The sequence below is a fragment of the Octopus bimaculoides genome, chromosome 8 (genome assembly GCF_046866305.1).
Source record: "Octopus bimaculoides isolate indiv1 chromosome 8, ASM4686630v1, whole genome shotgun sequence".
In the NCBI taxonomy this organism is placed as follows: domain Eukaryota; kingdom Metazoa; phylum Mollusca; class Cephalopoda; order Octopoda; family Octopodidae; genus Octopus; species Octopus bimaculoides.
Window position 1 is genome coordinate 6,603,173 of NC_142935.1, and position 14,469 is coordinate 6,617,641.

A 14,469-nucleotide genomic window follows, 5' to 3' on the forward strand; every position below is an offset into this window, starting at 1 on the left:
AATTCTCTCCTCATTGTGCCTTGTGAGAGATTATGTTATGCATTAGCATTAATATATATGAAAGAAATTATGTATTTATCGGAGGCGCTTAGAAATTCAACATTCGAACAGACAAAAATTTAAGAAAGTGATAAATCTCAATGAAAGATTAACTGAAATAATTAACCAACATACTAGACTGGGCAAATTGACAAAAGATATCATCTCGGTATTTCCGTTTTGTAATGGCACGATTTGGGTGTTACAGAATATTTTCCACATAGAGACACTCTAAATCTCATCTGTTAGCTATCATTTTCTATATGTATGTATGTATGTATGTATGTATGCATTTATTTATTTATTTATTTATTTATTTATGTGTTTAAGCCAAGTGGCTGCGGTCATGCTGGTGCACCACCGTGATTTTCACGTTCCTTCCATGGCTCTTCTCCCCCACCTGACATGGTCCAATCAAGAGTTTTGATGGCACATCTGGTGTATAAGAGAATTTGACATAGCTGCCCTAAACTGCGTCTCATTACGAGCCATTGGTTCGTCTGGTATCGTGGAGAGGAAAGTGTCAAGTTTTGTCTTGAAGACCTCCGCATCCATGTCTTGCATGTCTCTCAAATGTTTTGGCAGGGCATTGAAGAGCTGAGGTCCTCTGAAACCGAGGCTGCTGCAGTATCTCGTTCTTATGTGAGATGCAGTGGACGGTACCTTTGGCATCATGCAGTGGCGACCCGTGCGGGCATTCCTGTAGTACTTGATGCCAAAGTTCTGCTGTCCGCTTAACACTGTGTGCTGACCACAACTGAGAGCAATAGTCTAGGCGGCTCAGAACAAATGTCTTCCACAGAGTCAACATGACTTCTTGATCCCTTGTACGGAATGTCCTCAGTATCCACCCTGCCAGTTGTCTGCACTTTGCTGTCAACTTGACAATGTGCATGTGAAATGATGCATCACTACACATGTTGATGCTCAGATCTCTTACTGTTTGTGGTTCTGGGATTGCAGTACCTCCAGGCCCTGTGTATGCCAGTTGGGAGGTACTTGTGGTCTTGTAGCGCAGTACTTGAAATTTTTTTGCATTGAACTGCATATTATTTTGCTCTGCCCACTCATATATTGCATTTAGGTCATTCTGCAGGCTTACAATATCATCAGGATTCTTTATTGCCTGAGATATCTTTGTGTCATCAGCATAGCTAATGACAGTGGCTCTCCGAGTGACCGTGGGCATGTCCAGAAGGGCCACTATGAACAGTAGTGGCCCCAGAACAGTTCCTTGTGGAACACCGCTCAATATTTGTGTTTCCCTAGATAGTTCTCCATTGGCTGTAACTGTCTGACTTCTACCATTCAGGAAGTCATGCAGCCACTCTCCTAATTTACCAGCTATGCCAAGGTTTCGCAGCTTGTGACATATCAAGCCATGATCAACTTTGTCAAAGGCTTTTGCAAAGTCGAGATATATCACATCAACATTTGAATGGTCAAGTAGCTGCTTCAGGACCCAGTCATAATGCTGCAAGAGCTGCGTGAGGCAGCTTCTACCTGGATGGAAACCATGCTGGGTCTCATTCAGCAAGTCATTTTCTTCTAGGAACGCAATCAATCTCCTTCTGACAATTCGTTCCATGACTTTGCTAATATGTGAAGTCAGAGAGATGGGCCTGTAGTTCACAGCCTCTGCTCTGCTTCCACCTTTATGGATAGGACATATGGTGCCTTCCTTCAGCTTTTTGGGAAGTTTACCATTTGCAAGGAAACTCTGGAAGAGTATCCGGAGTGGTCCTGCTAGTTCTTGTTTACACGACTTTAAGAGGACAGCTGGGAAACCATCGGGGCCAGTTGCCGAATTTGAGCTCATTTCATTTATGGCAGCTATCACATCTTCCTCTTCAATGTCGATGTAGGTAATGGATGCAGTCTTTTTCTGCTGAGTGCTATTGTCAAAGAAATCAGCTGGGTTCTTTATCTGCATGTGACTCAGAGGAGAAGTGAAGACACTCTTGAATTGTGTACTGAGCACTTCACTTATCCATGTGGGATCTGCAGTCAGTGAGCCATTAGGCAGGAATAGGGGTCCTATCTTATACTGTACCGTAGCAGTCTCCTTTGCAAATCTATAGAAAGCCTTGGGGTTTGTTTTTATGCTTTCTACTGCTCTCTTCTCCTTCTCTGCTCTCTCCTTTTCATGGGAGAGTTTAATCTTGTTTTCTATTTCTAATAGTGTTAGTTTTAATTTAGCCCTTTTCCTATCCTCCAGTTCTCTATTTAACTGGTTTGAGACCTTTGTTCTGTGTCTCATAAGGATTTTCCTGTCTCTAGGAATTCTATTGGCATGTTTGCTGGTCTTTCTATATGGCACGTATTTGGTGCATATGTCTTGTATGGTTGACATAAAATGACTTAGTTTGAGGTCATTGTCTTGTATAGAAAGGCTGTCATGCCAGTTTTGATTTCGAATCTCTCTGCGAATTGACTTCCAGTCCGCCCTGTGGAAATTCAGGTTGGATATTGCTTGAGTCCTCCTGGTGGGGTGGGTGTCAGTGGGTTGTCTAGGACCATACATAGTTAATTCTATAATGTTATGATCTGAGAGAGATGTGGGCGTTATTTTCACATTATGGATTAGGCTCACATTGTTTGTGAAGCAGAGATCTAAAATATTGCTTCCCCTGGTTGGTTGGAGTATCACTTGTTCCATGAACAGCATGTTGGATAGTTCTAGCAATGATTTTGCCTGGCTTTGTTCATGTAGTGACATCCCAGAGAGGATGTGACCTTCAGGCCATTTAACATTTGGGAGGTTAAAGTCGCCTAGGAAAAGTATATTGATGTGTTGGTCCAGATTTGTCAGGACCTGTTCTATGCGTCTGAGGCTGTCCTCAAATTTACCTTCCTGCTTTGCGGTATTTGGTGGACGGTATGTTGAGCATACAACTACATCAATTTGTTTTATGTGTACTATTAAAGTATCACATACAGAGTTTGAGTGTATGTATGTATGGATGTATGTATAAGACAAGGTGCCACGCAGTGGGAACGAACCCGAACCATGTGGTTGGTAAGCAAGCTACTTACCACACAGCCACGCCTGTATATATATATATATATATATATATATATATATATATATATATATATATATATATATATATATATATATATATACATACATATATATATATATATATATATATATATATATATATATATACATACATATATATATATATGCATATATATATATATGTATATATATATATATATACATATATGTGTATATATATATATATATATATATATATATATATATATATATATACATACATACATACATATATATATATATATATATATATATATATATATATATATATATATATATATAAACAATATATGAGTATATGCATATATATATATACATGTATATACATACCTTCATCTACATGTACATATAGATACATATCTGGGTACATGACGTTGCAAAAGAACATGGACAAAATGATAAACAAGGTACAACAAACAAGCAGGCCACATAGAGAACATATCCTTCATCAGCTGCCACCATTAAAACACCGGCGTTAAGTTGTAAGGTGCCAAACGAGAGTGGAAATATATATGAAAGAAGGTTTGAAAATGCAATTTTAAAGATGTTTATTAACTTGACTAGTTTCACTTTTTTTAGAAAGAAATTGTTAAAGGTAAAATGTAAAGATTTGTATAAGCTTTGTTGTGTTAACGTTTTTTGTGATGTCCTGTACCCATATATGGTTGTATGTATACATATAGATGTCGGTATGTACATATATGTATGGATATATGCATATAATTATATACTATTTATGTTATATATATATATATATATATGTATTATATATATGTATATATATATATATATATATATATATATATATATATATATATATACATACATATTTATATTTATATATATATATATATATATATATATATATATATATATATATATATATATATATATATATATATATATATATATATATATATATATATATATATATATACATACACATATATATATACATACACTTATCGATATGCATTCATGCAGAACGAGAGGATGTAAAATGTTCAAACTTTGAGATGATGCGTTTGTATGTGCGCATAGTTTTCTTGAACCCCCCCCCCCCACTTTTAAACGTTTGCGACGGACTATCGTCCCGCCCAATTAGGGTATGTATATAAACCACGAAACCAGGAAACCGGACCTTTTCACTCAGTATGTTTGGAGAAACTTAACTACCTTTTCATTAGCTTAAAGTAACATGGATCATTTGACATAATATAATCAATTAATAACAGATTATATCGATCCCACATTCAGGTTCCCTTCAGAGTAAGTAAAAGTTAATAGAAATGACTGCCTACATTGATTTTGTCACAATGAATAAAGGCGTGCTTATATTTTATCATAATTATACATCCAGTCATATGTATTAATGAATGTAGTAGGGAGCTGTTCTCAAAACATTAGAAAAAATCAAACTGGAATTGAGAAACATTAAATAAGAAAAACGCATATAAATATTCTGCTACTTTTGCATTCAGGTAAATTCAGTTTTTCTAATATCATATCAAGTTATATCAACAAACTAAGAAACTCATGGAAGCATCTAAATTGGGCCCCAAAATTTCGGAATCACATTCAGTTCATATAAGAACGAGCAACAACTCTTCAAAAACCGTAAATGAGAGACCTTTGAAGGAATACCTGGAGAAACTGAAACGTCTTGCAATTGTATGTTCCATTCCTTCTAAAATGAGTTTAGAAATTTGGAAAAAATCTGATGTGAAAACACGAATTCTGTATTTATGCCTCCCTCTGATATATTTAATTTCCACGTTTGATATTTTACGTTTCATATGGTTTATGGTAGCAAGTTATACATCAAAGAATACTGAATATATTTTGGAGAAAAGTTTTATGCTCATGGTGAAGATGTCCTCAAGTATATTAACACTGATCGTTACCTGGAAACGAACTCAAGCCAGCGCTTTAATCGATGATATTCAAACTTATATTCCGATATGCCCAAGTAATATATTAATGAAGAGGTACCGCAAATTTGGAGCAAGCAATATTTTGATCAACGTATGTGTTAATTTTGTCATATCCGCTATATACCAAATTATTTTACCGTTAATTTTTACAGATCCGAAATATTTTCTGGAGGGCTTAACTTTTCCATTATCACGGCGGAATGTTTTTTTTGCGTTTATGTTAATAATAAATTTCTCGACAAGTATATGGAATTTTCTTCTTTTTCTGTCATTTGCGATATTATGCAATGCATTACCACCAATACTCATAGAAGAATTTAAATATTTATCAGAGACGCTTAGAAAATCCATAGAGGAACTTCAAGATTCCAATCGACAAATTTTTCGGAGAAGTATAAATCTCAATGAAAAATTAAATGAAATAATTAACCGACATACTAGACTGAGCCTATTGACAAAAGGCTTGAACTCGGTGTTTCAGTTTTGTAATGGCATGGTTGTATCACTCTTTCTTATTATCTGCTGTATTATCTCGTATGAAATAGCAAATGAATTAGTCTATCAGGAAGGCTACGTACTACAGGTTATTACGGCAATAATGGTTGCACTGTATTGCTTGTATCTGATATACAGAGGATTGGTGTTTAATTTGCATGTAAGTATCACTTTTCTGAATTTGTTATGAGAAATTCGTTCAAAACTGAGGGGTTATTTTGTCTTTATATATATATATTAGGGATAAAAATCCAAATTTACAGGTAAAAACTCAATTAAATTCAATTTATTAAAAATTAAAATTAAATTAAGTTTCACAGTATAAAACATAAATATATGGTTTTAGAGAAAAGAACCAAGGTTCATGAACTCATCGATGAAAATCCACTGTCACATATAGAAAAATTAATAAGTAAAAGCACAATAAATAAGTATAATATAATACTATAATAATAATAATAATAATAATAATAATAATAATAATAATAATAATTATTATTATTATTATTATTGTTCAGTAGTATTATTTTTATAACGTGCTTTCACTTCACTACCGAGCGCAGCTCTGTGCGCCTTGGGTATGTGCTGTGGTTTGCTGTGGTGCTCTTATGTTTACTGTATTGAAAGTGTTTTGCGTAGAATGTGTGCAGTACCCAGTAGTGCAATTTTCTGTATGTTATATATATTTGTAAGTCCTGGTGTTTTTGTTATGTATTTGTCTGAATATTTTTTTTATTATACCTAAGGCACCTAGTATGATAGGAATTGTTTCTGTTTTTAGATTCCACATTCGAGTTATCTCTATTTCCAGGTCTTTGTATTTTGAAAGTTTTTCCATTTCTTTTAGAGAAACGTTGTCATCTTCTGGTATTGATACATCAATTAGAAAGCATTTTTTTTCTTCATGATCTTTGACAATTATATCTGGTCTATTTGCCTTAATTTCTCTATCTGTGTGTATTGGCATATCCCAGAGTATGGTTGCTTTCTCGTTTTCTGTGACCTTTTCTGGCGTGTGTTTATACCATTCTCGTTTTCTGTGACCTTTTCTGGCGTTATTATTATTATTATTGTTATCATTATTATTATTATTATCTTATAATATTTACTTTGTATTATATTATACTTATTTATTGTGCTTTTACTTATTAATTTTCTATATGTGACTGGATTTTCATCGATGAGTTCATGAACCTTGGCTCTTTTCCCTAAAACTATATATATATATATATATATATATATATATATATATAGTGAAGTATATTGCCACTTAAATGTGGCTGACCCCTGGGGGTGGATGTTACTGTTGCTTTTAGCCCCAGGAGGATATCTCCTCCAGCTGGCTTATCGACACACTTCTGTGTCCTGTTTGTTTTGCCAAGGGAAGTTATCCCTCTCATCGTGATCTGTAGCACGAACGGACCCGGGTTTCACTGGAAAAAGATACATAAGGTTTGCCAAGAATTATCCTTCTCATCTCAGATCGGTGGCTATCGGACGCTGACGAAGGGAAATAACCCTGAAACCCGGGTCCGTTCGTGCTACAGATCACGATGAGAGGGATAACTTCCCTTGGCAAAACAAACAGGACACAGAAGTGTGTCGATAAGCCAGCTGGAGGAGATGTCCTCCTGGGGCTAAAAGCAACAGTAACATCCACCCCCAGGGGTCAGCCACATTTAAGTGGCAATATATTTCACTTTATCGTGCAGTTACTGTTAATACCTCATTTAGAGAATTAACATATATATATATATATATATATATATATATATATATATATATATACACATATTCATCCCGGTAATTTTAGTTGATCCGGAATATTTTTGGGAGGTTTCAGCTTTTCCATTATCACAGCAGCATAAGTGTCTTGCGTTTATGTTAACAATTTTCTCGACAGATGTATGGAATTCTCACATTTATGTCATCTGTGAGATAATGTGATGCATTAGGATTAATATATTTGGAAGAATCTAACTATTCATCAGAGACGCTTAGAAAGTCCATACAGGAAATTTAAGATTCGAACAAGGATATCATTCAGATATCTATAAATCTCAATGAAAGATTAACTGAAACAATTAACTTATATACAAGACAGTCAATTCGTTTCCAGTCTAGTCACAAGGCCTGAAATTTTGTTGGGGATGGGGGGGGGGGCCAGTCGATTAGATCGACCCCAGTACGTAACTAGTACTTAATTTATCGACTCCGATAAAGACAGGCGAAATACCGCTAAGTATTTCGCTTGGCGTGCTAACGTTTCTGCCAGCTGACCGCCTTACAAGACTGAGGCAATTGGCAAAAGGCATAAACTCGGTATTTCGGTTTTGTAATGGCATGATTGAACTACTAGTCCTTATTTGCTGTATCATATATGAAATAGGAATTGATTCAATCAATCAGAAAGACTACCTACTACGAATGTTTGCGGAAGTAATTACCGCACTCTTCTGCTTATATCCGTTATACAGAGGATTTGAAGTCAATTCATCTGTGTCTGTTTTGTTTTTGTATTTCAAATGATTGTAAATTCAAATCATTTGGGTTCTGCAAAATATTTTCTATATAGAGATTCTCTCAATCTCATCTATTTGCTATCTTTTTTCCATATGTATGTATGTATGTATGTATGTATGTATGTATGTATGTATATGTATATACATACATATATACCCACACATTTTTAACCGAATATCTTACGGTTAAGCTGGTTCCCATGCATTTCTCTGAAGAGAAGATTACATTCTTATCAACATCACCTATTCCTATGGAAGGTATAATTTGTAATCTTCGAAACATATGTTGGAAATAAAGGAATTCATTTAACATATGCGGTTTACTCCATTTACTAAATTTATATATATATATATATATATATATATATATATATATATATATATATATATATACACACACACATATTTACATCCATATGAATATCCTCAAACACGAACACATACATACAAAATGTTACGGCTATACTGGACGTTATTTATGTCTCCATTCATCAGGAAGAGCTTGATGTATTAGTGAACAGTCAACGACATTGGAGAGCTAAGTAATTACGTTATTGTTTAGGAAAAGTTAGTGGATCTGGCGAACTGGAAGCTAACTTATTGGAAACGACTTACATGATAATTCACGCCTGGTATTAAAATGCCGGCATCTCGACTTTTAGTAAATATCCAGTGTACAAGCTGCAAGGCATCAAATGGACAGAGGTACCGTTTAGAATGAAACAGTTTGGAGTGTGATTTAGGGCCACCGCAGACGTCTGTACACGCAGAGTTTATACTCCAACGGTGAACAGAGCCTTAGACTAAATTCAGACGGTTATGCGAAGATGCCAGACATGATAGTGAATTTGCTGTTGGAGAGGGTTGCTGTTGGATGGCTATATGTGTTTGCCGTAATTCCTGAAAGAGCTAGAAGTCGACGAATTTCTTCGACTTCAGCAGAACGTATTTCTGTCCTCTTACTTGCACCAATTTCTGGCTTCCTAATTCTGGTCACCAATATCTAGCGCTCTAATTGCACCTGAATTATTAATTGTGGTGCGAGATTGAAAAAGACACCGACCGGTTTGCCTGCACAACACCAACGCCAAGCCAGAGGCCAGGATCAAGGATATGTTCGAACATCTTTCGAGAGAAACATTGAGGAACGCATGCGCCTGGTTCTAGAATCATCGCAAGACCATCGTGGAAACTGGGAGAGACTACGCAGAGTAAGCTATTATCTCCCATTCTTTTAAAAGTGCTGTAGGTTTGGATGGGATATTATGTTCTTCCCCTGTTTATGCAAACTGTGATATTTTTATCGAGCACCGGTATAGATATATAGAAAGATCGATCAATACATAAATATAAAGATAAGTAGATAGATGGATAGATAGATAGATAGATAGATAGATAGGTAGATAGAGAGATAGATAGATACATACATAGACAAACAGAGAATCAGACAGATAAATATATATATATACATACATGTTTGTAGAAATATTGATGCTTGTTATATAAATGTTTTTTATTATATGTGTATACATGTACCTCCGTGTATGAAATTGCTTTTAATCATATTTGAACAGAAGTGATATTTTTATATATTGATGGGCAGAATACACTAATGCTTCTTTTATGAAATCGTAACCTGGGCAAATAGCATTGATTTCATATATGTTTTTCACATCACAATTATGTATCCATTACTCTTCAAACCAACTCTTTGTGAACTCATTACATTCAACGCTTGCTAATTCTCTAAGTGTCCATTACTAACATTAGCAGAAAGAAAGCCCACCGGGCGGTTTTCTGTTGATCTATATATATATATATATTCCAAAGTAGCAAACAGAAACCAACACAGAGGAAAACAAACGTTGGGGGCCGTTAGGCCGAATGAGATGAGATACTGAACGCTGTGATGTGACGAACTTGAGTAGGTTTATATAGTAACCTTGCAGTTGAGTATTAAATATAATATTCAATATTCTTTGTATAGGTAAATGACCATTACTTTCATAGGATTTTGCTATCTCTGAATAAGGTCTGTAACCTTTGTGCTTATATACATATATATATCCAGACAAGTTTCCAACTCTTCTGGTGCTTCATATTTTATGCTTGGTTAGTTGAACGAAATTGACGAGAAAATTTTTGTCCAGATGGTAAAGCAATCCGGATGCTTATTCTTATAAATTTCAGCTCAAAGTTAAATAATATCATTAGAACAGGAGGAGAACACATAATGTCATGTGATTATAACGAAATTAACCCACTTTTAGTGAGAATTTTAAATGCCATACAACCTCAGTTTGTAACTATCACTTTCCTGAAAGTGCCCATAGCATTGAATGCATAACAAAAATGCAAGCTGAAAAATATATGTGCTGTGTACGTCTCATTCAAATTTCCTCTTACTTTCTATTTTCGAGCTGTTCGGCTGATAGATTTTCGTATCCTGGCGTATAAAATGTTTCGACATAAAGTGATAATTCGTTTAAATTACATGCGCTCGAGGAGAATAGATTTTACTGTTCATATTATTTCGACAACCGATAGTACCTTACATGGAAAGAAATCAGCACATATTCATAATATCACATACACACAGAACGTCACGGATAAAACAAAACAATTTTTTCTCGTGTATTCCATGAGCAGCAAATAATAAATTCTAGAATGGGCAAATTTCAGTCGAAGGTGTAATAGAATTATGTCACAAATAATCTCTGTATATCCGAGAATATTTCTTCAAGTATAAACAAGCAAAAAACTAGTTTACCTCTAGTTTAAGATAGAAAGGAATTCTTCTGCAAGAGATAAACGCACGAAGACATTAGTCCATCGATGAAGTAGCGTCATGTTTACCCATTAGTAGATAAAAGGCCTATGTCATACTTATTTGTAGAAAATAAATGCATATTCAAGATCATGTATAGGCGTATGTACAATGAGTGTATCTTTGTATTCTGTGTGATAATATAGACAGGTTGAAAAATATTTCACTTGATAATTAATTACATATGACCTAGCTACTCGTTGTAAATAAAACATCAAATATCCCAATGATGAAATGCTGCTACACAATAGAAATCATCCGTTTGGGTGTTGCTTATATTAAATGTAATATGACTTAGCTAGAAAGTAAATATTTTAGTGTATTTACCCGTTGAGTGAGTTTTTAATTGACTACGAGGAGAATTAATAATTAATTACTTCGTATAAATAATACAAATATTGTAGTCTGACGAGTGATACTGTCTATCGTACCGACGCAACAGACTAAATGTAGGTGAACAGGAGTGTGCAAGAAATTTATTTTGTCCATATGCAACTTTGTAATGGCTTTGCAGTCTTTACCAACACTTCTTTCAAGTAAGGAATCAGCTCATACGTTTAACGATATGTATGAATCATTTTATATAAATATCGAGGAGTATCGATCAAAGACACTAAAAGAAACAGTTCTAAGTTCGTTTCTGAAGAAACTTAAACACATTTCTATTTTGTACAGCTTTCCGTCAACAATGAATATAAAAATTTGGAAAACGTCTGGATTGAAAACATGGATTTATTTTATTTTGCTCTTTCTGCTGTATTTTATTCTCATAATAGAAATTATACGATTTCCATACTTCATTTTGGTAAATTATTCAATTGAAGATGCTGAACCGCTATTAGCGAAAAGTTTTCTTTTATTATTGAAGATGGTTACTGCTATGATTGCGATAAATGTAGTTTGGAACAGGCAAACAATAAATCAATTGTTGAGAGACTTAAGTGATTATATTCCAGTAAACCAAGATGCTGAGTATATGGCAAGGTGTAACGAAAGAGGAATGTGTTATATCAAAACTAATATATGTTCTGTGGGTTTGCTATCTATTTCACTCCAAATAATTTTACCACTTGTTTTGGTTGATCCGCATTATTATCTAGATGTCTTTGCTTTCCCAGGATCCCGTGAGAATAAGTATTTTGTATTTGTTTTAGTACTAAATTGTATGACAAATATGTTGGCTTACATGCTTTCATCGCCTGTTCAATCCATGTCCGGTATTACTCTGCTACTTATAAAAGATGAGTTTCAATGTTTGTCAGAGAAACTTCGAAATGTTTTTCGGAAAATGCGAAGTGAACAGACACGAGTATTTCTAACGCGTACAGACTGCAATAAAATTTTATATCAGATAATAGACCAGCATGGGAATATTTGTGAATTACTAAAAGCTTTAAACGCAGTAAATCAAGCTGGATGTACACTTACTGTAATATTGGTCGCTATTCAATGCTGTTTTATAACATATGAATTAGCAAACGGCTCAGTTAGCTCCAAAGTCTACGGGATTCAATCGATATTTGGAATATGTGCAGTAGTGATGGTTTTGCTGGTGATATATAATGCTCTACAAATTAATTACTGCGTAAGTATTATATTTATTATTTTCCCTTAGCTGTTCTTTCATTTCTTTCTCCATGATTTCATTGAACTCTAGTATACCAAGTTATTTATAACCTTCCTTTTCGACTTGTTTAATCGCTTCTCCATTAAGTAATTTTATCCTCGCTAGGAACAGTACCTTACCTCTTTTCAGGTTTCTTATACCGCACCTCTTGAGTCCGATTTCCATCTTGATATCAGTACTAATCTAGTGGACTATATTCCCCAAAGCACTCACTTGTGCCTCATCCTTGCCATACAGCTTCAAATCATCCATGAAGCGGAGATGTTTGATTCTTTGAGATTTTCCCTATCTCATGTTCCTTTTCTTCAGCGCCAAGGTCAGAGGAATCCTACAAAGAAAAAAATAGTAATGGTGATAAGTTATCTCATGGGAAAATCCTTCATCTGATATCCAGGCTGTCCAAGCTTTGTACGTACGGTGTACATCCCCACCATACTTCACTTCAGAAAATACGTTTTATGCCTTGCACTTCCAACAATCCTAAGCACTCGGCGTTCCAGGAATGTGGAATCGTATCAAGATTTGCGGTAGTTAATCTAATCCATTCTCAGATTTGTCCTCCTTCGGTTACGCTCATGCATTACAATTTTGTTTATCAATAATTAGTGTCCAATACTTATGCATCCCTTCTAGCAACCCTTTTGTTTCATCGCTAAGGTGTCGTCAACATCAAGAAATTTGTACATTCCTTCTGCAATCCCTCCTGATAGTAACTTCCACGTCAATGGAAGGTAAGAAATCGGCTTGTCATTGTCGGCAGCATTTCCTTTCAATGTACACTTCATGCACAACGCTGTTCGTCTTTCGGTCAACCACTCCGGGATTTTCTCTTCTCCATGTGCGATCATGGCACCACCTGAACATTGTTATCCAAAATCCCTGCACACCATCAGGTCCTGCTGCCCTGCAGTTGCTCATCTTTTTGCTCATATTTCTGATACTGTATTCGGTAAAGTGGGGTAGATCCTTGCTGGGATAAACGTCAGGCTACAGAGCCATTTATCTCCAGAATTGTGTTGTATTTGCTTACTCCATATATCACTCCAAAACTGTTGACTTTCATCAGCAGTAGGGATTAATCTTTTGCTTTCTATATCACCCTTAATTATGATAAAATGCTTTTTGGTCGATTCTAAACAATCGTTTTGTCGGTTTTGTTTAATCTGTAGTTCAAACATAGCTAGCTTTGCTTCTTGGCAAGTATGCGCTGCTCCACTCCTCCAACTACAACATTTCGTCCTTTTTTTTTATCAACAGCATACTTTTCCAATTTTTCAAATTTGCGATCATTCTTCATTTCTCGTCTTCTTCATTTTCCCTGTCAAGTTACTGCTCCTCCGACAGCTTATATCTCCTGAGATTCTTTTCCGCCAAGATTTTCTTTATTTCCTTCTCTTTCTGTCAACGTTCTGTTCGCATTCGTCTTCAGTACCAGACTTTCTGTCACAAACTTATTTGAAGCCTTGATGACTCTCTTACTCTTTTACTCTTTTACTTGTTGCAGTCATTTGACTGTGGCCATGCTGGAGCACCGCCTTTAGTCAAGCAAATCGACCCCAGGACTTATTCTTTGTAAGCCTAGTACTTATTCTATCGGTCTCTTTTTGCCGAACCGCTAAGTTAGGGGGACGTAAACACACCAGCATCGGTTGTCAAGCGATGATGGGGGGACAAACACAGACACAGACACACGCACAAACACACGCACAAACACACGCACAAACACACGCACATAGACACATACACACAAACACACACACACACACACACACACACACATATATATATATATACACATATATACGACAGGCTTGTTTCAGTTTCCGTCTACCAAATCCACTCACAAGGCTTTGGTCGGCCCGAGGACACTTGCCCAAGGTGCCACGCAGTGGGACTGAATGTGGTTCGTAAGCAAGCTACTTACACACAGCCACTCCTACGTCTGAGTTTATCTGTTTGTG

General features: G+C 35.4%; 2 protein-coding genes across 5 annotated transcripts in view; both read left to right on the forward strand.

Moving 5' to 3' along the window:
* Positions 1 to 14,469, forward strand: part of LOC106880487 (uncharacterized) — a 127,472-nt gene that overhangs the window by 77,223 nt on the left and 35,780 nt on the right. Inside the window, exon 1 of one of the 4 annotated variants that reach the window (XM_089356047.1) lies at positions 11,330 to 12,466. The exons of the other annotated variants lie outside the window; for them this stretch is intronic. Coding sequence (XP_089212173.1) covers positions 11,384 to 12,466 — 1,083 coding nt within the window. The 5' untranslated portion in view covers positions 11,330 to 11,383. Of the gene's footprint in view, positions 1 to 11,329; positions 12,467 to 14,469 lie in introns of those variants that run through there. 4 annotated transcript variants of the gene reach the window in all.
* Positions 4,640 to 5,722, forward strand: LOC149134304 (uncharacterized). The gene has a single exon (XM_089356883.1). It carries the CDS (start codon positions 4,640 to 4,642, stop codon positions 5,720 to 5,722), a length of 1,083 nt encoding a protein of 360 aa, XP_089213009.1.